Genomic DNA, 25,159 nt, shown 5'->3' on the forward strand with positions numbered 1-25,159 from the left:
TTTATAGCCTTACAGACTTTCTCTACCAAACTGAAAAAATAAACTTACTAGTCATCAAATAGTAAAATATTAGAGATTTTTTTAAACAAATTAATGAATTAAAAATATTAAACCCAAAAATGATAAATCAAAAAAGTTCATTGGAGAAAAAGTATTATAAATTTTTAGGAGGTTTTACTGTTCTTTCTATACTTATCTTTAGCTTAAAATGAAATAAGCACCCAAAAGATATATCTCAAAGCCTCATTGTTCTTTTCCTAACATCATGACCTTTTCTCTATTTCCCCAGTAATACTGTAAAATTATGTGCAAGTTGCCTAAGGTGATAGAATCCAATAAGTTTTTTTTTTTTTTTCTTTTAAAAAGCTATTCCTACAGAGTTAAAATGAAAAGTATTTTTGTCACCTGTCACCCCAGCTAATACATTTCCTTTCTTACCACATTTGGGATAATAAGGAAAGAAGATCCCTACCTATGGTTTTATCTTTCATCTGATTTTACATCTAATTTATTTGGTCATCACAATAAACCTATGAGGTTTGAGTTGGTCTATAACTAGCTTTATTTTAGAGATGAAGAAACTGAGTTTCTGATATTGAGTGACAAACTTCTTATCTCACATTAGTGACACTGAGGCAATTCCTGAAAAGTTCTTACTGCATCTCCTGTTGAAACCTCAACTGCAGCAATGACCTACCTATGAATAAAACTTTTTTCAGGGCTTCAGATTTAGTAGTTTCCAGGGGAGAATAATTATGAACATTTCTGCATTCCTGTTGACAAACCAGAAAGAAGAAAGTGCTACTGAAACTGTTTTCTCAGAGACTGTTGACAAGAGGACACTATTTGATTTCTTAAGAAGTAGTCAGGAACTAAGGGTGATATAGGTGATGGATCATTCCTTATCTCTAAAATACTCTTTGGCTTCTGGAGCAACATACTCCACTAGTTTACTCATACCTGGTCACATCTTTTAATCTTTCCTGATGGCTCCTTCTCTTTTACTAAGCTTCAATGTTCAGGACTCAGTTTTGGGCCTCTTCTCAATCTGTTTAACTAACTCTTTAAGTCATCTCTTCCAGTCTACTGATGATGGTTAAAATTTAAATATTTAGATATTCATAATCCAAATCTCTCCTCTGAACTCCTGATCTAAATATCCCCTTGTCTACTTATTATTCCTAACTTTACAAGTCCAAAATTCTTAACTTCTTAAACCATAAACTGATTCACTTTCACTAACACCAACACTCTCAAATCTAAATAACATCTCGGTCTAGATTATACCAATTATATTTCCTAGTTCATCTTGCTGTTCCCATACTTGTTTCCCTTTAGCCTATTAGTTATAAAATAGCCAAAGCCATCCTTTAAAACTAAAATACAATTTTTTGGGTCATTTTCCTACTCAAAATCCTCCAATGTACTCCCTTAACACCTAAATAAAACAAACCAATAAAACCTCTATCCAATCTCAATTCCTCCTACTTTTCCCTTTGCTCATTCAACTCTAGTGCCAGTGGCCTCTTTGTTCTTTGAATTCACTCACCCCATTTCTTCCTCAGAATCACTGCACTGGAATAGAATATCCTCTACCCAAATACCTACATGGCTTGCTTCTTGAACTAATGCAAGTCAGTTAAAGGTTACCTTCTCAGAGAAAGAGAGAGTAAGAATTCCCCATCCACTCAAAAATAGCTGCCCTCATGATGTACAGCACTGTGTAAAGAGGCTATCTTTTGTGTTGGAAAGGGAAGCAGGGCTATGAACACATATTTGTATTTGCTTGAATTGAAGGATAAGGAAGAACTTATTTACTGGACTGGGGAAGTGGCAACTGAGCACACAAAGAACATGGGTAAAAGGAATTTTCATATGTTCTTTTTCAAATACTAGAAGAGGCCAAGTTGTCGTCCTAACTTCGTTTTTGTCCTTATAACTTGTCCCCTGACACCTTCAATTTAGTCCAAATTCCATGAACAGTCAGCACTACAGGTATACAACCTACGATAGGAACTGAGGCTGCCCCTGCCCCAGTCTCATGCAATAGCAATCATTTCATGACAAGCTGACCCCAACAAGCAATAGGTGTCATCTCATAACAGGAACATAACTCCCACTCCTCAGGCAATAGTGATTTGCCTGGCATCAGCCAGAACCTCCCAGAACCAGATGAGATAATGATCAACCAGACCACAGTTTGATCAAGGTTGCTTGCCTAGGCATACTTCTTGCCCCCTGGTTTTTGTCCTTCCCCTGTAAAAACCTAAAGCTCTTGTCAGTAAAGATAGGGCTTAAGACACTGGTCTACACCCTCATACTCCCATTCTTCCCATCAGGGCCATACTGAAAAATAAATCCCATTCTGAGTTCCCCATCATTTGGTGCTCTGATTGAACTCTTGAGGCAGCAGGTGGCCAAATCTGGCCTGCTGGTACCTCCAGAGTCAGGCTTCTGGCTTAGGACTCCAATAATAATATTATTTGATTTTTTTTTTGGGGGGGGGTGGTGCTAGGGATTGAACCCAGGGCCTTCTGCAAGCTAGGCAAGCACTCTACCAACTGAGCTATATCCCCAGTCCATGATTTGATTTTTTGAATGATGTGAATTACCGATTCCTTGAAAATTAAAAAAAAAAGTACCAGTCTTCCATGATTCACTGTTTACCCTGATTTTTCTCATAGCACTATCCTAACTTTATATCATTTTATTATAAAATTATCCCAATTCTTAGATTCACCCAATTCCTTTACTACTGGTGGATATAACCATTTTCTCAGTAATAATAATAATAATAATATCCAGGTGGATTTCATTGCCTTTGACACCTTTTCCCCCCAGTATATTTTGTTTATGTAACATTTATTCTATTTATAAATCTGCATGGCTTTGTCCTTGGCTACATCCAGTACATGACCAGGATGAAGATATTAGAGATCTGGCTTAAGTTTATAAATGTCAAAAAGTCAGGAAGGGAAACTAATCCCTTGGATAACATGATTCAAGGAGATCTCAACAAGTTTTAACTATGGCTACACTCAAGTAGATGAAATTTAATATGGGGAAAAGTAAAACAGGGCTTTCATCATGTGTGTATACAGAAAGACAGAGATCTAGCTAAATGTAAAGATGTTGGTTTATGTTGACTATGTCAGTGATTTCCAAATTTTTTCTAAAATGTAAATAAATATATAGAGAACCAACATAAGGCTGATAATATTTTATTGGTTATTTAAGAATACTAAAAGAAAACAAAAATCTACAACAAATAGCAAAAGCACCTATCTTACCTACTAAAAATATAATTTCATAAAAGATGTTATTTATCATTTCATTTTAGAAAGGCAGAAGTACAGAATTTCTAAAAATAATCCCTTGAGTTACATAAATATAATTTGAAAAGCTATATAACATTTTTCTCCATGTGTTTTGCTTAGAACTGGAGGGAAATTAATGTTGTCAAAGAGTTGACAACACTTTAGACTGTAAACACAAGTGTATGGCTTGAAATAAGGAAAAGCATAGTTTTACTACAATCTGCATTCAGACCATAACTGCAGAATTAAATATGGAAACTAAATCCGGAGAAAAAGAATAGCACTAACAGAATTCAGTTGACAGAGGTGAAAAGTGAAACTACATAATATGAAGTTGTAAGTTGTGGAACATGTAATTCAGAATAAAAGAAAATTGAGCAGAGAGCTAATAAATTTGAGAAAAAAATTACAGTATCTTACTCCACAAGATAAACTGTAACAAATGGGAAGAAGTTAGATAACAAAGAAGATATTGGCTCAATTTTTGTAAAATCTTTCCATTATATCTTCTGAAGGTTAAATTGGCTCTCTTCTTTGTTCAGGGAAGTATTCATGGAGGGTTAGATTCATTAGCATCTAAGGAATATTAGTAGTGGGTGGCACATTGTATGGATGACTGGTAAAGCTCCAGTTCAAAAAGATGGGCAGAAACAAAAGCCAAAAGTTCATTTGTAGGCTCTACCCCTTAGTAATTTGTAACACTAAAACGGTCATTCGATAATTCTGTCCCTCGAATCTCCTTCACTTTAAATGTGGAATTAAGAGTATTTTATAATACCTTTAGTAAGACTGTTGCATAAATTAAATGCAAATTCACACATAAGCATGCACGCAGCCTGGCATTTAGCAGGTGGTCCATACATGACAGATATTATTCATGTAATAAATTTTATGTCCCAAAGAACAATATTTTCTATGCAACTTATTAATTATTGATACACTTAAATAATAATTTGTTCTTTGCTATGTATCGTATGCTATTCAAATCTAAGCAATGCATTCTTGGGATTCTTTTCCACTTCTCTACAATCCCTATTTGCTTTTAATTTTTATGAGGTTTTTTTTAAACCTTTTGTTGGTTTCATTTCTACCTTTGCTTACATAAAAGTAGCTTTATAAATACAGGCTATGTTATTCACTCTGGCTAAAAAAAAAAAAAATTATACTGTTGCACAATCATTTCAACTAACTGGACAATATACTCAGTTTAATCAATCACAGATGCTTTCTTATCCTCTTTATATTCCAAAGTGGCTAACTCATCGTTAAACACATTCCTCATGAAATAATTGAGTAAATAAATCAAAACCCATTTCAGCATGGGTAGCTATTATTAGAAATCTTCATTATTAACAAAAGATTAATGAAAAAAGATGATCTGAGATTTCCCCCCATTAAAATGAAACCTATTTCTTATACTTAATTCTCAGATTCATACATACTATCTACTCACCAAGCATTTTCGGATAGTATGTAACTGATCTTTTGTTATACTTCCAGAATAATTTGCAACTATATACACACTTGAGTTTCCAATTAAGTATCATCCTGTTAGATACTTACTAGCAATGCTTAACAACCCAGTGTTTAAAATAAAGAGCTGGATGTGATAGCACATGCCTGTAATCCCACATACTCAGAAGGCTAAGGCTGGAAAATTGCAAGTTCCAGGACAGTCTTGGCAATTTAGCAAGACCCTTTCTCAAAAAAAACAAAAAGAACTAAGTACCAACAAAAAATAAATACATAAGAATTAAAATTAAAGAAAAGATAATTATACATTAATTATAACAGCCAAAAAAAAAATTTCCTGGAAAAGAATTTTGCTGAGTAAAAAACATTTTGATGAGAAGCTTAAACATATACAGTACTTAGTACTATGTGGGCATTCATCTGATTGCTATCAGATGCAAAATAAAACATTTTTCCAGTAGAATAAGAAACACACAAGGAACAAACAAATCACTAAACATAGAATTTTAAAAAGCATCTTGATATCTGCATTAACTGATATGTGCCAATATCAATGATGCCAATGTTTACATTGTAAATTTAATTATTCTAATGCTAACATAGGAAACATGCAAATTACTTATTTCCATGTAAAATAATTTTAGAACACCACAAGTTACCAATAAAATACATTTAAAGTTTGATTGAATATAATGCCACATACTGAGTTTAATTATGGATTATCTTCTAAAGTGTGATTAAGTTTGTGGGAAATAAATTCCAAAAAATGCCTACTAAATACAGTGTAGAATTAAACAATTAAAATTGAAAAGCAACCAAAAAGCAATGTGCAATAAAAATTAACCCCCCCCCCAAAAAAACCCAAAGCTAATGTTTCTTAAAAGGTAAATTCTAGTTTAAGTTGAAATAATTATAATTGACTAATCAAAGAAAAATAAACTTTGTAAATTTCTGAAATTTTATTTTTACAGTTTATTGACTTGATCATGCTATTAGAAAATCCTACTGAAGTTCAAGAGATAATATTAAAATATGTTATAATAAAGAATGAGAAAAACCTTCCAACACTTTTATGAAAAGCACGTTAGGGCATCTTTACACAGTAAGTTACTTTATGAAACTCAAGTTACATTTCAGTAGAATTATTATTTTTACATCATAAAGAGAAGATTAAATTAACATAACTGTGAAAATCAAATTCATTCAAAGAGCATGTAGAGAAGATTTTCATAAGTTTGTACAGACAGGGTGGGAGGCCTAGGGGGTACCAGAGAAACCACACTGCAGAAAAAAGATCTTGGTTTTATTTGGCTCTGTTTTCCACTAGTTTGGACAGACAAGTCAGTTACCTCTTTGAATTTGTGTCTTCCCGTCTCTGTCAAGTGTACTCAGACTCTTCTGTTTTATACCACCAAAATTCTACAGTACCTACAAAGTCAGGAAAAACTAAAAGCAGCCCTGATTTTTTTATTTTTAAATAATGGCAAAAAAAAAAAAAATGATATGTAACTTGCTATTCATCAATGCACTATTCCCAGAGATGGGTTCTAAGTCTTTGAAGCATAAGGTAGGGTAATATCAGCGAAGATCTAGATACTGTAATTCATAAGGTACCTATTACTTCACATGCTCCTCCCCATCCTGCTTCATCCTGTCTTCTGTTTAAGCTTAAGATTCAAATCATTTAAAAAGATGCATTTTCATCCAAATGTATCGTCTGCTTCAACAAATTCCTTTCAAATAGCTGAATTTTCATTTAACAGAATAAGAGATAAACAATTTCAGAAACAACATACTAAGCCTTTTGTTTTAATTGTTAAAAAAATAAATAAAACGGAAAGATTATCCTAATCTATTCCCTTAGGAACATGAATGCATTACCCACCCAATGAAAAAACAATTCTGCTGGTTCATTTCCCTGCTACACAACAGCTTCCTTGTCAGGCCCTTCCTAGCCCAACCTTCATCGTTACCTAGTAATTTTATATTGATCATTTTGACACACTTGGACTCCAGCGGATATAGTCTGTCTTTATATTCGGGGAGTGGGGGATAAGCAAAATCCTATTGAACGCCAGAAAACAGATTATGTGATACATATATGTGTGATATATAAATTCCATATTTTCCCGCCCTGTGTTTGGCAGCTGCTAATATCCTCCCACCCCCTTGTAGAAAATGTAAGGGAACCACACCAAAATCCTGCAATTTAATCTTAGGACAATGAAGTCGACGGGAAGCTACTTTCTCCTTCCCCGGGTTTACTACAGAGCCTCAGCCTACGCGAGGTGCAGTCGCCTGGCTGGGTGCGTGACACCACGTCTTCCACGCCCTCTCGACGCGTCCAAAAGGCTCCTCGTACGACCTCCGAAACCAACCATACAAAAGGGATGGGCACACAGGAAAAATCCCTTCTCCAGCGGCAGCGCAGCCATTGCCTACAGTGCTCCCCCCACACCCTTCACAAACTGCTACGACGGAGGGGAGGGCTGCACAAAGCCGGGAGGGACCTGAAAATGATTGGATACACTCAGGGGAAGCGGAGACTGTGGCGACGAGCCAGGGAAGGCCCCGGGCCGCAGAATGGGGGCCGGGGGCGTCGGCGGGATGGGGGATGGGAGCCCCAGGTCGGGGGCGGTGGTGCTGCGCGGCGCATCCGGGAAGCACCCTCTTGGCCAGCGGTCCCCCACCCGGCTCAGCCGCGGGCCGCGCCCCGAGCCCCTGTGGCGTACACGAGGAGCGGCAGGAGGAAAAGCCGCTGTGGCGGCTTTGGCGGCGCCGACACCCAGTAGCCCGACGCATCACTTACCCCTCACCGTGGAGAGAGGGACCGGACGGGGGAGGCGGGGCGCGTCGCGTCCCGTGAGTCGCTAGCACGCCGTCCTCCCCCCACCCCGTCGTCGTCGCCGCCGCTGTCGTCGTCGTCGCTGCTGCAGCGGCCGAGCTCAAGGCCCCTCAGCTCCGCTGGGCAATAACGTTATTCTACACACGCCCCACACATAGCGGTAACGGCAAGAGCGGGCGCTTAATGCGCAGGCGCCTCGGGAAAGGGCGAGGAGCCAAGCCCTATCCCCTCCAGCCGGGTCCCAACGATTTTTTACTGCGCAGGCGCCAAGCCCAGACAATGAAAAAGGGTTGTGCAGAGGGTCTCACCCACATGCTTCCCTGACTGCCCAGTGCGCAGGCGTGCCCCCAAGACCAGCTGGAACAATGAAGAGGACCCTGGCAATAGCCAGAGCTGCAACCTACAAGGACTACAGTTCCCAGCCGGCGGTGCGCCAAATCCAAGTGGCGGTCGGGCTGCTAGGCATGCTAGGAGATGTAGTGTTGGCTGCCCGAACAGAGAATAGGCTGGAAGATTTTTGAGGTTCTCTTTCCTGAGGATGTGTTTGATTTTTCGACAATATAGCAAATGAACGGTGCCCAGAGCTTGTTATTTGCGTCCTTGAGAAGGCTGAGGAATCGACTGCATGACAGCGCATGTTGAGGTGTCAAGGCCTCAGAGGGCCTTTTCAATCCGTTGGATGTTCCGGACCTCAGAAGGATGGGAAGGAGGAGGGCCTAAACAAGGCAGGGCAAGAAGAAAGGGGCGGAACCTCCAAGTCGGTTTCTTGGCAACCAACTCGGGCAGCCAAACCACTGAGCCCGGCGCCCATAGAGCAGTGCCCTCTGGGAGTTGTAGTGTAGTTGGAAGGCTCTTTGGGTTCTTAAGGCGGGAGGCCCTGAGCCTGGGAACTACAATTCCCGACGTTCGCTATGAGGGCCAGTGGGTAGGAAGAGCCCCCTCGAGCTCCGTCCGGGGGTTCTAAGACTCCCCAGTGACAGCAGCGGCAGGAAGCAGGCGGCCGTTCAGCAGGCGCTAGGCCTGTTCTCGGAGGGGAGTGTGCTGGATATTTCCCTGCGTAACTCCTATCTCTGGGCCCAGAGTCTGTGCATGGAGAACTCCCCAGGGAACTCTACCCTGGAGGAAATTCTGGGGCAATATCAACGGAGTCTCAGGGGTGAGTTGCTCCGAACCTCTGTGCCTAGCCCCTAGGTACCCAGGTCCTGAGTGGGCGGGAGCAGACCAGGTGCCTTTCCTAACACCTCCTATGGGCTCCAGCCAGGCGGCAGAGGAAAAAGACGGATGTTGCTCTGATCTTTGTGGAGAATGAAATAGTTTGACATTGTTTTTACGGCTAAGCAACCTTGTTTCTTTTGATTCCTGTAGTTACCTGAACAAACAAGGTGGACTGATCTTGACTTGGGTGTCTTTCTCAATCAGTGCCTGCAAAACCTCTTGAACGGCTTAGTGCCATTTTTGCCCAGTTTCCATATTTCGGTGGTTAATCCAATATATTCCTGATTCACACTTTTTACACATTCAAATAATGATGTAGTGGGTTGACTATTACTTATGGGACCAAGGAGAAAACACCGAACGTTATTTTAATCACAGTAGCTTCTATTTTTTGGTCTAGCACACTTGCATACAGTATCGTTTAAAACTTAAAATAATCTTATCTGTGTATCCTTATTTTACACATAGGGAAATCAGAACTCAAAAAGTTTAAATTATAGTCCAAAGCCCACACAGATGGTTAGTGGCAGAGCCACGTATTAAATTTAGACCTGTCTGCTTACAAGGCTTATATTTTTCTTTATTAATCAAGTCATAATTACTGTTATTGAAACCATATTTAGCTAATGTGCATTTTCTTAGTAGAGTACCTTATGAGCAATTACCTGTGAAGTGTTGTCCTTATTTGCAGTCTGGATCTTGCACGATGTCTGCAACCTTTGGAAATCTCAGTTCCGTTATTTGGAAGTTATAATATTATCTGCAAGGTTATTATGAGAAGCGAATGAAATAATCCATATAAAGCAGTGATTTTCAGCCTTTTTTTTTTTTTTTTTTTTTTTTTTTTGCGGTGTTGGGGATTTGAACCCAGGGCCTTATGCTTGCAAGGCAAGCACTCTACCAACTGAGCTGTAACCCCAGCCCAATTCTCAACCTTTTCAAAAAATTGTTGCCCATAGCAAGAAATACATTTTCAGGGTTGGGCATGTCGTTTGGTGGTGGAGTGCTCACCTGGTATGCATGAGGCCTTTTGTTCCATCCCCAGCACACACACACACACACACACACACACACAATTACGTGGGTCATACATGTAAATGAAAAGAACAATTTTACTAAAGGATTTTTATTCTATTAGATGTAATACACTCTATTTTCTATTCTATTGAATTTCCATAACCTCCTAGGTCATGACTAACATTTACAAAGGTATTTAAGGCATTTAGGACCTAATTTACTCTGCAAATATTAATCCAGTGCCCCACTATTTGTTAGGCATATTAAGAAGAAGATCAAGGAACTATCTCTATGAAGTCTCTGAATTAGTGGGAAAGAAAATAATTATAGATTATTACAATTGAAGTTATACATATTATATATATTTCAGTTGTTATAATTGAAAATACTTTAAGGATCAGTGTTTGGCATCTTAGCTGCTATTTATACTTGATACTTGCAGTAAAATGAAGATTTTTCAAGATTAGAAATCTCATGAGTCTAAGCTTTATAGGGTTATTGTCCACATCTGTCAGTAGTGCAACAAACTGTCAACATTCTCAGTAATCAAACTGAGGAGTAAAGAAATTGGTCTTAATAGAAATTTTCCTCAGCCTATTAGTAGTTTGAAGAGGTGTTAGATATAGAAATAGTATTTCAATTGGAAGCAAGAAAAATTTTGTGCACAATATGAGTGATTTTATTTAATATTTTTAGATTAGTAAACATTTTCTGTTTCCCCTTATGTTTCTTTTAATGATTCTTCTACTTTGACCTTATTTTAAACCTTTATGCAACCACAGGGGATTATTTAATATAAGACATTTTGATGCAGTAAAGAGGTTAATTTCAAGTTAATTTTATAATAATATTTATATTACCACTGGTATGTCTTTAAATAATTATACAATGAAGAGTTTTCATTCAAAGATAATACTTGTGTGTGTGTGTGTGTGTGTGTGTGTGTGTGTGTGTGTGTGTGTGTTGGGGATTTAATCCAGGGGCACTTTGCTATTTTACTATTACTATCCCAATTTTATTTTATTTTTTTGTTTTACCTTTCTTGTTTATTTTCTATTTGTTCTTTTTAGACATACATGAAGTAGAATGTATTTTAACATATTATACATGCATGGAATATAACCTTTTTTTACTTTTGAGAAAATCTCTCGATAAGTTGCTGAGGACAGCATCAAACTTGGGTTCCTCCTGTCTCAGCCTTCCTAGTGACTAAGATTACAGTTGTGTTATTAAAATTTAAATGTATTTAAATATGTATTATCTTTGACAGTTGGACCTGAATTTAAGCACAATCAAAAATTCTTTAGAAATATAAATTACCATTTTTAAACAGAATAATTCTCTTTAAAATAAAAATTTATGTTTCTGAATAATCAGAGTATGGTACATTCAGCATATGGAACTTCATTATGTTGAGTGTGCCCAATAATTTAAAAATTGTGTTCCCAAAATGTCTTGTCTAGTTCATCTTAATGGAAGGCTAATAATAGAATGTTGGACTTTTCTTACTGCTTATTCCTATGATTTTGAAATAACTATATATAATCATTACTAGTATATCTTCATTTTTATTCAGCCAGGAAGTACATAAAAATGCAACAGGCTTTTACAATTTTCCATGATACTACCTCCATTTTCTTATACCTTGTCCTCATTTCTTTACTTTAAATATAATTTTGGCACTATTATTGTATATTAAGTGTTTGAAGTACTGATGTGAAAAAGCAGAGACAAAATTGACTTTCTGACTTTTAAACGATAGTGGGATTCTTACCTTTCCTTGACTCCAGTGATGCTGAAGCAATCAAGGAAATAGGAAGCCCGTGTGCAGACTCCACTTTTACCTTTCATCCCTTTCCTTACACTTTTCAGATGCTTTCACTGTTTGATCTTTCCAAAGATCTCTCTTTTTTTGCTTTTGTTGTTGTTGTTGTTGTTTGTTTGTTTGTTTGTTTAAAGATCTTAATTGACTTTTAATTCTAAAATCAGGCAACACTCCATTCCATAAAATAGATTGTGTTCCCAGATCTCTCTTGCTTTGGTTTGCCTATGACCTCTGTGCAAGAAATTAGAGAAAAGAAGTTGACTCTTTTTCTGGTAGAAAAACTGGAAAGCTTCATTTCCTGGCAGATGGGTATTATTACTCCCACACATTCATTTTAGTTGTGGTCCAATGTGGTACAAAAGTGCACATATTCCTGGCATTCTAGCAGCCACAGAGTTTAATCCAAAACTAGAAGTAATTTGGGATGTCTTCTGGCAGGCAGTATGGTTATGTGTTCATTTACTCTCTAGGTAGCCATAATTCAAGACCCACAGAACAACTTAAGAAATATATTTGTAACTAGGGAGGATAACAAATGTCCTTCTTCCAATTTAAATTCAAAGCATCATTGTATAAAGTCATTCAGTATAAAATATACTAGTTTATAGTCAAGGAAAGGTGAGGAAAAACCAGAATAAAAGACAACCCACATTCTGATTTAAGTTCTGTACATTTGAGCATAGGAAACTGATATTAGAAATAATAGAAATTCCTAGAAATGCAGTATTCTAGCCTTAATAATAGAATCATGTCTTATCTATTGCTGCAGTGTTGGGTAGTGAATATAGTTTTATCAACAACACCTACATTAATGACTCACCTGTTCAGGTAGTACCTAGCCACATGTGATTGGTTAGGTAGGCATAAATTAAAATGAAACAAATTTGTAGTGTAACAGGAACACATAGTTTTTATATACATTCTGTATACTAGTTCTTCCCTTATCTTTCAACACTTTGAGGTTTCTGCCTCTAGATGAATTTGTGGCAAAAAGTATGATGGATTCTGAGAAGAGACTGCAGCAAGAAATCAAGTCACTTAACTTACTGTTAGTTTGCTGATAACCATCTGTATGACCTTAATCTATTTGATCCCATCATCCCAAATGTGGAATACCATATAAAAACTTACATCAAGCAACAAATATACCACTTATGGGAATTTTGAAGTAATTATTATGTTCACCCAATGGAAAACTTGGAACTTAATGGGTTAAACAAAATAATAAACTGTTCTTCAATTCCTGTTTCCTCATCTGTAAAATGAAAAGTTTAAACTAGATGTAAGAATTATTGCCTTTAGGAACCAAGCAGGTGACAAAGCATGTGATGGAATCAGCGGAAGACACTAGGGAAAAGTGAGGCTTATGGCCAAACTGGACAGTTTATGCTTTTTCTAAAAACATTCCAATTTCTTTTTTGCTTTCTTCCCTTATTCTTCTCCCTTGCTCCCTCCCTTTTCTCAAGAAGATATTCAAGCAAAACACACCTAAGAGCCTGTTTTCCCCTCCAGGGACTACTCTGACCCCTGCATCACTTATGTCCCTTCCATCAACCCTGGGTTGGACTATTTCTCTCTTATGAAGATGAGAATAAGGAGGTATATTGAAAGGGGGTGAATAATGGGAAGAAAATGCATAATCTTGGGGAGTGTCCTTTTCTTTGTAATTTGCTCTAGTTCAAGAAAACTGGAGAAATGTTGGTATTCTTTGTTTTACCTGTATCTGATTGGCACATATCTCCAGATCCTGCAAAGTGTTTTCCTCCTGCCAGAGAAGGACTTATATCTTGTAGAAAGATTGTGTTAATCTTACTAGCCAAGAATTTGACTAGTGTATTAACCTGCAGTAATATCATCTGGACTTTTAGCAGACTTACACAGGTCTAATTTAAGTAAAAGTACTTTTTCTGACATTTATGCATAGAACTTATATTTCTCTTTTCTCAATATTTATATTTTATCAGATATTTTGAGTATTCTTTACATTCCTTGCCACATAAGTATATACACATGTATATATAAACATCAGAATTTTTTGTTTATAAAGCTTAAATTGGCATATTCTTTTTATTCATGTATTTATGTGACTTTTTTGGTAGTTTAATTTTTATTTTATTTTATTTATTATGGATACCGCTAAACATGTATAACCCAGTCACTTACAAGAATTATCAAAATTTTTATTTTACTAGAACAAAAATAAAAGAATCCCAATTTTCTTTTTCCACTACTAATGAGGTAAAATAGCCAAAAGACAGGATTTATCAGCCAGAAAAGAGTGTTTTACACGTAAGCATTCCTTTCTGGAATAATCTAGAACCAAAATTGTGGCAAAGTGTTATGATATTATAAAGACATTTTCACATGTTTTTGGATATAAATATGCACAAGCTTTTGAGATACTGAGAATAATTATATTCTCCCTTGGAATGTGTAAAGACTTGTGCTTCAAATACATCCCCAATTTGTGCTAAGGGTTTCACCTTTTCGCTTCGTGATGAATCTTTTTGGAGTCCAAAGGTAAAGAAGGTAACTCAAAATGCACATATGCATGTGTCAAAGCAACCTTGATAATTATGGAACTTCATTAAGGCCCACAGGAATATTTAAAGCAATGGTCACAGAGCAAATATTGCATCATGTTTTAGACCTTCAAACAAAATTAATATGAATTCTGAGCTATTGATTATGGCATATATAACTTCTAGCCCTGACACCTATGTAAGAAGTATCTCTTCATAACAATGGTGGTCTGGATTGTGTCCTTCCCACCACCGCTACTATGGTGGAATAACTCATTACTGTGCCTGTTTTTTCAAGAAGAGGCAGCTACAGTTACAATATAACAATGTAGTGACTGTAATGAAATTATCTTCTCAAGTCTGAACACTAGCTATCCTGTTTTATTGATTTCAACCAATAAATCTCAGCAAGGGTCAATTTTTCTGCCAAGCAGACATTTAGTAATTTCCAGAAACATCACTGTTTTTGTTTTGTTTTGTTGTTTTGCTTTGTTTTAGTTTGGTTTTGGTTACTATTGCTGGTAGAGGTCAGTGCTACTGGCATCCAGTGAATAACAGCCATGGATACCGCTAAACATGCATAACCCAGTCACTTACAAGAATTATCAAAATGTCAATAGGACTGAGATTGAGAAACCATGATGTAGAAGTAGTAAGGCTTTGCTCATAGCTGTTGCTCTTCAAAGAGTTATAGTTGGGAGTAATTACAATTAAGTATCCTTAATTGTATCCTTGGCTAGTGATATTATCCACATTCTTCTGCCAGTCTTCCTAGAATTCTTTATCAATGGAAATAACAGGTGCATAAGTTTTCTCAGTTGGTGCCAAAGAAATGCCAGGTGCCAATCTGGCAATCTTGGATTAGCCAACTCCCCTACATCATTAATGATCTTCTAGACACTACTTTTTAAAGATTTTATATTCTTCTTCAGATTATCTTTTACTCCTGGTGCCAGCCACTTGAAGCACATTTTCATCTATTAAAGTCTTATGGTAGTCTTTTCTTTGAGTTTTTTTTTTTTTTTCATTTCTTTTCAGTACTTTTATTCTCTTTCACTATTGCTGTTTACAGAGCTGACATGTGTAACTTTGAATTGTGCTGTTTTTACCTTGGTTTTGCTGTCGATCCCTTAGAAAACTATAATGGCTACCTTCTGAACTAGGCTGTGGCCCAGTCAAGTGTGGACAGACACATGTTTCTCTTTTCTAGCTGTGGTTTCACTTTTCTGCTGTCTGCCCTTGTCTAAGCTTATGCCGGGAACTGCTCTGTATCTTATATCTCAGCGTAGGGAATGGTTCATTTTGTGTTTCCTCAGAGACAGCTGGGCATTTCACAGGGGTGGTTTCCCCTCCCTGACACTAGGGTAATTCTCTTACATATCTTCCAAGACAGATGGAGAATGCAAAAATTAATAATTCATATTATGTATGTAGTTGGTGATCCTTCTCAGGCTGAGACATATTTGTATTTTGTATGAAAACATCTTGATGAAGAGAAGCTCAATGGTGATCTGTGGGATAGAACATAGGAATAGGGAAATTGGAGTAAGAAAGGTAAGACATTAAATTTGCAATCATTAGTTCAAGAACCTTTTCATTGTTCTGATTCATGTTTGGATAATGGACTAGCAGAAATACTATTTGCATTTATGTTCATGTGACTTGTAAGACTCAGAGGTTTGTTTGTATTTGTATTTATAATTAAGTTTACATTCAACCTGTGGTTGGTGCTGGAGAGAAGAAATCAGGATGCATTTGGAAATACCCTACTGTCCTCTCAGGAGAGAAGAGGAAGTCAATGTTCTTTCTATCTCGGTTAGATAAAGCTGTGCCCCATTAGCAGTGGGATAGGAAATTATAACTGGAACCTCCTGTCTAATCTGATTTCCTAAAGTCTAAGCAGCAGATAGCTGCATCTGGGAATAGTGTTCATAATAAGGATTATGAGGGCTTCAGACAAAATGGTTCCTGTCGACAAGCAGTGGAATTTCATCCATTTTGAATCATCTGAGAGTTACAGTTCTTCAGAATTAACTATGTGTCATACTTTATAATTATGTTGATGTTGCTCTGTATATGTTTGAAAAATGTACTAAAATATATACGTTTTAAAATGTTGTATTTAAATAATTTAAAAGTGTCATTTACATCTTAGTTTTAGGATGTGGTTCTTTGCATGTTCTGTTTCTTCTCTGACCCTCATAACTGAGTCAATAGTTGCAAAAAACCCCAAAGCTATGTGTATCACTTTTCTTTGGGATAGCTGTTGAATTCCATATCTCATTATTTTACATAATATTATTTTCATAGTAAAATATGGGATGTTATCTTTGAATATTATGAATTTCAAAATAGAAAAGAGATTTTAAAGGGGCCTTAAAACAATGCCATCATTGTAATTTGATGAAAGAGATCTACCTATAGGGATTTTTAATTGTTATTTTTATTTCTGATTTTCTTTCTTTTTCCTAATATAGTTTATTAGCTTTTAGTTAGAACTATAAATAAATAATTATCCTTTGTTTTAGAAGTGAAGTCATTTGATGGCTCCATGGAACATACTTTTAATGTTCATCACACCCTCTGTTTCCTTTCTAATGGATGCAATAAAAACAAGATTTAAGGGCATGAATTGAAAGCCCCACGAAATATATTGCTTTTCATTGTTAGCACTTCAGTTTTCCTTTTCCATTGACAAGTCTCCTTAGAAAATTCTGAGGTACTGGAAAGCTATTGCTGTTTCTTATATTGCCAAAACCAGGAATACTTCTTATCTGGACTTCTTTAAATTCAGAATAAGCAAGAGGAGAACAAGGTCTGGTTAGTAATCAGCACCAAGTTCGTGTTAAAGAAATATCTTTATGTAAATAGGATTCATGTGAAGAAAAATGTAATGATAAATTCACTGGGTCTCTCGTGTAATCAATAAATAGAATTTCATGGTTTAACCTAGACCTGAAACACCTGTTCTCTTTAGTTTAATCAAGGTAGAAAATGACTTGCTGTAAGTCAAGAAACTCTATTACTTCTCCATTAAGTAGTATGGTTATGGTTTTCCATTTTAAACTTGGAAATGAATGAGCTTGGAGAAAATGAAATTTGTTTTTCAAGGTCCTGTAAGAGCTATATTTATAAATGTGCATTCATACACAAATTAGTTCTTTTTTCCTGCCATTTTACTTAAATGGTCCTGCAGCAGTTACACTGGGCTGTTGTGATGGAAGAGATGAGTAGGGTGATGGTGGTAAAGGGCAGCTCTCCTCCATGTAGTCTCAGAGGCTTTTCTCTCCATGTGGTCTCATCTCAGGTCTCTTTAGCAAGATGAACAGCTCCTAAAATTAAACATTTCAAGATAGAGGAGACAGCAGCTGTTTGTCCTTTTAAAAAATGGGGCCTGGGGCTTCCATGGCATAACTTGTGCTGGTTAATACAGTTATAGGCCTACTCATTTTCAGACTATAAGGGCACAGGAAGTGAGGCTGAGTCCTTGAGGGAGATGAATTACCACATAAATAAACCTTACAGTACTTCATATTACATAATTTATGTTATCCCTGTGCTACTATGTTTAAGCTTCAATTCGAGGGTTGATTAGTTGCACTAACCAAGCCTACATGAGGTGCAGTCAGCCAGCAGTACATAAGAAACACTACACAGTATGAACTGCCACCATAATCACTTCAGCTGTTCAAATCTTGATTTAAATTGGGAAACTGGGATAAGCAATTCAATGTCTTTATTTATTTATTTATTTATTTTTTGGTGATGGGATTAGGGATTAAACCCAGGGTCACTCTATCATAGAGTTACATCCCCAGCCCTTTTAAATTTTTATTTTGAGGCAGGGTCTCACTAAGTTGCCCAAGTTGGCCTTGAAACATGTGATCTTCCTTCCTTGGCCTCTCAAGTAGCTTAGAATATAGGTGTGTGCCACCATGCCCAGATAGTTTAATGTCTCTTAGAGAGACAATGGTATCAGGTCCTCAGGGATAGTGGGGCTTTCCTAGGTTAGAACTTGGCGTTACTGAGTCCTTCTGGCTAGTTCTGCCCACTCACCCTTCTATCTCCAGCTAGGGTAGGGGAGTCTTAAGCAGAGAGGAAGGAAAATGACATCTCCAGAACCAAGGTTGGTTATTGTTTGAGAGTGGGGGAAGTTTTTGCCATTTGACCCTCCTTGCTGGGGGTGTTATATATAGTGCATATCAGGGGGTGCTGGAAGCTCACTGATAGAGCACTTGCCAAACATGCATGAGACCCTGGGTTCAATCCACAGAACCAAAAAAATTTAAAAAAATAAAATAAAAACGGAGATCAACAATTGCAGTGACAGGTACCATTAAATCTAATCTCTAACCCATGAACTTAATCTTCTCTTTTCTCCTCTGGCACAATCTTCAGCAAGCTAGAAACAAAACTCTTCTCTTTCCATTAGGTACCAGAAATAATTGATTCTCCTTTCAAGACTGCCATCTTGAACAAGTGTCCATGTGACTGCTCACATTTTATTGGCCTTGACTTTCATCAGATTTTTGTTTGCAGAACGGGCCAGCAGAAGCATTCACCAACTGAAATTTGCCCTGAAAGAAGGTGATATCACCATTGAAGAAGCAGCACTGGATCCTTCCTTTAGCATCAATGTAGGAAATGAGAGCACTGAGGTAGCCTGGCATGAACTGCAACATAGCCATGCTGGTAAGTAAGAACATCAGTCCTAGCCTAAATGACACATAGTAAGTACTTTAAACTTCATAGAATACTGACTCCATACCATCCTCCACTCTGCTGCTAGGATGTTATTCCTGAAACATAAATCTTTCACTAATTTTTTTTCTTTTGACTTCCTAATGCCCAGAAGTTAAAATTCAAATTTCTTAAGATGATATAACAATATTTTGCTTATAGAGCTGCAACCTACATTTCCAGTCTCATTTTTTTATCCTCCCATCCTAACCATCCTTCTCATAAACCATATTCCAGGCATACCAACCTCCTGGTTATGCCTCTATCTTTTTACACATGTAATACTTCCTAACTGAAACTTTTCTCCCCATTTCTTGCTTGGTGAACTCCTGTTCATCTGGGCAGTGTTAGCTTCTCTGTGAAAACAGGCACAATTATGTGTTTCCTTTTCTTGTAACACTATGCATAGCTCTAAGTCTATATCCACACTTGTTTTATTGTTTTATGTCTATTAGTGTTTTTCTTTTACTCACTGAATGGGTATGTTTGTCTTTGTATTCCCAGTCAATAGCCCAGTTTTTGATGCATAATCGAAGTTTAAGCAATATTTGTTAGATGAATGAAAGGATGGATGGGTGATAATAAACTGTTAACTTTCCATTACTATGACAAATACCTAAGATAAACCAACTTATAAAGTGAATAGGTTTATTGTGGCTCACAGTTTTGTAAGTTTCAGCCATAGTTTTGGGCCTGTGACAGAACAGGACATTGAGGTGGAAGTCTATGGAGGAGCAAAACCTGCTTGCCTCATGGCAGGGAAGTGAAAAAGAGAGAAAGGAGTTTGAATCACACTATCCTCTTCAAGGGTAGGCCTTCAGTGATAGGAAGACTTCCTACTAAGCCCCACCTCTTAAAGGTTCCACTACTTCCAGTAGCACTGAGCTCAGGACTATGCTTTTAACACATGGGACTTTGGGGGACGTATAAGATCTAAACTGTAGCATAAAACATAGATCTCAAACAAAGTCAATAAATCCATTTGCTTTTGCTCTGTAGTTAACCAGCTCAAAGCTTTGTTGCATCAGCAAGCAAGGAAGGAAAGTGAGATATCGCCATCAAGAAGACTTACCCTTTTGGTAAGTATCAACTTTTGCAACCTGACAATAGTTTTCTAAATTGATTTTATTTCAGTGTCATTTTTGTAGCATATGCTATAAGCAGTTTTGATCATGCTTAAAGTGTATAGCATTTGAATAAATTATTTCCCATCTGACTATTTTGACTAAAGAAAAGAGACTTACATATCAGAGGGAAACTTAAGATTTTTAATTTATTATTGCTTAAAAAATGTGAACACCCAAGTGCATTGGTGCATCCCTGTAATCCCAGAAACTTAGGCTGAGGCAGGAGGATCACAAGTTTGGAGCTATCCTGGGCAACTTAACAAGACCCTGTCTCAAAATTAAAAATTAAAAAATGTGAGTATATAGCTCAGTGCAAATGCCTCTGGGTTCAATCCCAAGAAGAAAAATGAGAAGAAGAAGAAGGAGGAGGAGGAGGAAGAGGAGGAGGAGGAGGAGGAGGAGGAGGAAGAGGTAGAGAGGGAAAGAAAGGATGTGAGCAAGAGAACAGTTTAGAAAAATGTATTTTGCAACAGTTAGCATATATATATATATATATATACATGAATATATAAATGTGTCTACATATGAAAAATATGTGTAATGTTTTAGTTATTTCTTCTTTAGAGAATCATGTCTGTATTTGATCATTTAAGATGTTACTTAATTCTGATCTCAATCCCCTTTTGTGATACTTTCACTTTTAATGTCAAAAGTAAAATATGTTAGCCTACGTGTTAAAATATATGGTTATAAGAGTATGATATGAGAAGTCATGCTCTATTCTGAAATTGATTCTTATTTTTTTTTGATACAGTGTATTAATCCTGATGGAAATATTTTATATGCTAAAGAATGAGATAGGTGTGAGGGAAGGATGAAGATTAGACCAAAATAGTGTCTAGGCCTTAGATCTAAATAGGGCCTATCACATACTCTATAAGGATATTGTACCTATTTCAAAGATTTTTGAAATAATAACAAGATTATGTAGTTAGAATTCTTTAGAAATGTTGAAGTATGAAATATAACATAAATGCAGTAATAACCACCTTGCTTCCCACCGCCCCCAACTGCCCGATGGTACTGGGGCATTCCACCACCAAGCTGTAGTACCAGCTTAGGAAGTTGTCAGAGCTGGTTGTGAACTTTCAATGCCTCATCCTCCCAAATAGCTGGGGTTACAGCTATATGCCACCACTCCTGGCCCAACTTGAATTTTCAATTTGCATAACATTTGAATACAAAGCCTACATACTGAAAACTGTAGAGACATGTTATTTGCAGCTGAAAATGTCATAATAGTACCCCATGTTAGCACTTATTTCACCTGATACATACTTTTATGCTTAATTCCTACTTTAGAGAAATGTATTTCATATACATATTCAGCATAATTTATAGGTAGAGATTATAATTTTAATAAAACATTTTTTCATTCATTGAATTTATTACTGTTGACATCTGGTTTGTAGAATGTTCTTAAGCACAAGTGGGTAGGATGCTTTTAAATCTATTAGATGAATTTGCTGTATCTGTTGAATGTTCAGACATGTTTATTCCCTTTTTAAAGATAAAGTTGAACGGTGATATTATGGAGTTTATTGAATCAGTATAGGCAGAAACTTTAACCAAGAGAATCCATTTAGTACACAAACTGTTTACAAATATACCTGTCTCTATATATGAAGATATATAAAAGAATGAAACTTGGACTCTAACTGTATTCAGTCTACATGTAATGATGATAAGCCATAATAGTAATACTAATAATAATAATATAATTTTTAAGATTATAGCTTCAGAATGCAATTTCATAGCCAGTACAGTGTATCAGAAATATATGGGTGTATTGAGAGTAAAACTGAGCCATTGTTGAGATGGAAAGTATATCTATTATTATTATTACTTATTATTTTAATACATGGACATCCAAACTAATAAGCCCTTAAAGGACGTACAAATTGTGAACATTTTCCATACAAGTATTAGCTTGAGTTTTTAAAAAAAATTTTCACACTGACTTTCTCCTATGTACACTTAAGGATGCAGTTGTCCCTCAATATCCTTGGGGATTAGATCCAGGACCCCTCTTTGGATATCAAAATCCATGGTTGCCCAAGTACTTATATAAAATGGAATAATATTTTCATATAACATATGCACATCTACCCATATACTTTGAATTGCCTATAATAACTGAAATAATGTAATGCTATGTAAATAACTTTTATGCTAAATTGTTTAGGGAATAATGACAAGAAAAAAGCTCTGCACATCTTCAGTACAGACTAAGTATTTTTTCAAATATTTTTGATATGCAATCAGTTGAATACTCCATGGGTGTGGAACCCATAAACATGGAGGACTAACTGTACTTAATTCATATTTGCCTACATTCTGAACCTGTGTCTATTAATATAAAATGATTATATGAATGTATATATATGACGAATGTAAGTATAATGTTTTCATTATTTAACTTTCTACTCATCACAGATAGTTCATTTAATTAATGTTACTTTGGCTGGGCATGATGGTACACACCAATTCCAGTGACTCAGGAAGTTAAGTCAGGAGGCTCACAGGTTGAAGCCAGCCTGAGCTGGCTGTGAGACCCTGTCTCATAATATAGTGAAACGAACTGGGGATGTAGCTCAGTGGTAGAACACCCCTTGGTTCAATCCCCAATGCTAGAAGGAAGGAAGGAAGGGAAGGGGAGGGAAGGGGAGGGGAGGAAAAAGGAAGGAAGGAAGGAAGGAAGGAAGAAAAAGAAGGAAGGAAGGAAGGAAGGAAGGAAGGAAGGAAGGAAGGAAGGAAGGAAGGAAGGAAGGAAGGGAGGGAGGGAGGGAGGGAGGGAGGGAGGGAGGGAGGGAGGGAAGAAAGGGAGGAAGAAAGAAAGAAAGAGGGAGAGGGAAGGAGGAGAGGGAGAGGGAGAGGGAAAGAGAGGAGGGGAGAGGAAGGATAGAAGGAAGGAAGAAAAGAAAGAAAAAGTTACTTTGGGGCAGGAGGTATAGCTCAATGGCAGAGCTCATACTTAGCATTTGTGAGACCCTGTGTTCAGTCTGTGGAACCACAATACATATGTAGGCACATGCATACATACATGCATAAATAAAGTTACTTTGGTTTTTAAATTTCTTAAATGTACCCAAAAGTAAATCTCTTTTAACTGTCTGCCTTGAGAACTGGTATTTCATTATTTATAATTTTTGTTGGACTGAAAAACAGTATGATTGAGATACAGACTGTTTCATCTCAAACGTTCCTCTGGTTTAACTGGTTAAACTTAATCCCCCCCCCCCCCCCCCCCGGTTTCTTCTTTTAAAAATTATATTATTTTATAAACTATCTAATAGTCACTTTAAAATAAGCTAAGATATATATTAAAAATCAGTGTCTGGGATGCTGCAGAGCTAAAATGATATTAGAACTTTTTCAGGATCTCTTCACTGGACTCCTCAGTGCAGTTTGTCACCTCTTTGTGTCTCTACTTTAGGGTTCTAGTCTTGGTGGTTTTGTATTCCAAAAAAGCACAGCTTAGAATTGCCTGAGTACAGAGTGAAAAATTTTTAAAAACAAAATGTTCTACTGAATTACCCTTTTTGAAATAGAATTTCATTTTATTGACACACATTTGACATCAAAAACTTATCTGAAGATTCTCTTTCTTCAGTGAGCTAATCCACAGTTTCAACTAGCAATTCTCTTTCATGGAAGTTTCTTGGAGAGAGTTGTCCCTTATATCACAGCATTACTGAAGGGGATGTTGAGCTGTCAGTTCATATAGGCAGTTCATTCCAAGACAGTTCACTTCTACCCCAGCATCTTTCCATTTTCCATTGCTTTTTATAACAATCTTTACTTTCTGTCTGTAAAAAATGATATTCATATCTCCAAGTCTTGTATATTTATTTAATTTATAGGATAGAGAAATAAATACTATTAGTTACACTTTGATCTATATTTATATCATATCAGTGCTGAATTGAATCTGGAAAACAGATTTTTTGCAAAATCCAAACATGTTTAATTTAACTTTTTTTTTGTTTTAGAGGGCATCAGAACATGAGGAAACTAATATGCCTACTGTACACAACCTTGTTCCTATTATTTATGACCAGTCTCAATACATTCATCATTTAGAGGCTGAAGTCAAGTTCTGCAAAGTAAGTTTCTCATTAGGAATTCAATCTTACATAACTTAAAGTTTATGTAAATTATTCCGTAAATAAGAAATTGCTATCATTCGTTTTCATGTTTGTAGCAGTTCTTTGACAATTGTTGTTCTTATATTATTGAAAGACTGATGTGGTACAGGAACTTGACAGACTTGGGGATGATATTCTTCACCATGCCATTTCTGATTGCTTAATTTCCCAGTAGTCCATTACTTTGTCTAATGATTTCACAATATGCCCTCATGTTTCAGAATTCTTTCTTTCCACTCCATTTACTTTAGCCTACCAGATGGCAAATGCTTTGGAATACTAATACCAATCATTCTCCCACACTTGTCAAGTTATTGAAGCTGTGGTACAATAATTGTGGATTCTAAGCTGGGAGACTAAATCTGTTCCACTGTCAGTCTAAAGACTCTTACCTTGAATTTGAAAAAGAGTGACTCAGGGAATACTGAATAATGATTAAGAAATTGAATGCATTACCCCATAGCTTGTGACTCTGAAAGGTTATATAGCTGACTATATGCAATTTGCTAAGGTTATTAATGAAATTAGAACCCTTCTACTTTCTCAAAGTATGTTAGTGTTTTAGTTTTTTGTTTTCATTCTTTTTTACTTTTCAATTTTTGTATTATTTGTGCATCAGATGATGATTTTTATATGTATGTAAAATATCTATTGAATATATACAATACTTTTTTGGATTTTGCCTGTTTCAGTGCTAGGGATTGAATTATGTGACATTTTATGGGAATTACTGATATTTTTTATATCATGTATTATATTTTTAACATTTTGATATAAGAATAATATGTAACTTTTTATTATTTATTTTATATATTTTTTGAACTGGGAATTGAACCCAGGGCTGCTTTACCACTAAGCTACATCCCAGCCCTTTTATTTTTCATTTTGAGTCTCACTAAGTTGCTGAGGATCTAAGTTACTGAGGTTGGC

General features: G+C 36.4%; 2 protein-coding genes across 14 annotated transcripts in view; one reads left to right on the forward strand and one right to left on the reverse strand.

Annotated features, from left to right (window-relative positions):
- CEP170 (centrosomal protein 170) overlaps positions 1 to 8,323 on the reverse strand; it is a 127,909-nt gene extending 119,586 nt beyond the window's left edge. For 4 of the 10 annotated variants that reach the window (XM_079106085.1, XM_079106087.1, XM_079106086.1 and 1 more), the window contains exon 1: positions 7,600 to 8,322. The gene's annotated coding sequence lies outside the window, so the exon portion shown is untranslated. Of the gene's footprint in view, positions 1 to 7,599 lie in introns of all 10 variants that reach the window. The other 6 variants (XM_079106093.1, XM_079106092.1, XM_079106091.1 and 3 more) reach the window with 2 other exon arrangements.
- Positions 8,324 to 8,579: 256 nt separating this feature from the next.
- Positions 8,580 to 25,159, forward strand: part of SDCCAG8 (SHH signaling and ciliogenesis regulator SDCCAG8) — a 249,952-nt gene continuing 233,372 nt past the window's right edge. For 3 of the 4 annotated variants that reach the window (XR_013758046.1, XM_079106102.1, XM_079106103.1), the window contains exons 1-4: positions 8,580 to 8,791; positions 18,754 to 18,906; positions 19,954 to 20,033; positions 24,074 to 24,187. Coding sequence is in view for 3 of the 4 variants with exons in the window: in XM_079106102.1 (XP_078962228.1) it covers positions 8,725 to 8,791; positions 18,754 to 18,906; positions 19,954 to 20,033; positions 24,074 to 24,187 (414 nt within the window). In the remaining variant the exon portion in view is untranslated. The remainder of the gene's footprint in view (positions 8,792 to 18,753; positions 18,907 to 19,953; positions 20,034 to 24,073; positions 24,188 to 25,159) is intronic. The other variant, XM_079106104.1, reaches the window with a different exon arrangement.

The sequence above is a fragment of the Sciurus vulgaris genome (assembly GCF_902686455.1).
Source record: "Sciurus vulgaris genome assembly, chromosome: 12".
NCBI lineage: Eukaryota > Metazoa > Chordata > Mammalia > Rodentia > Sciuridae > Sciurus > Sciurus vulgaris.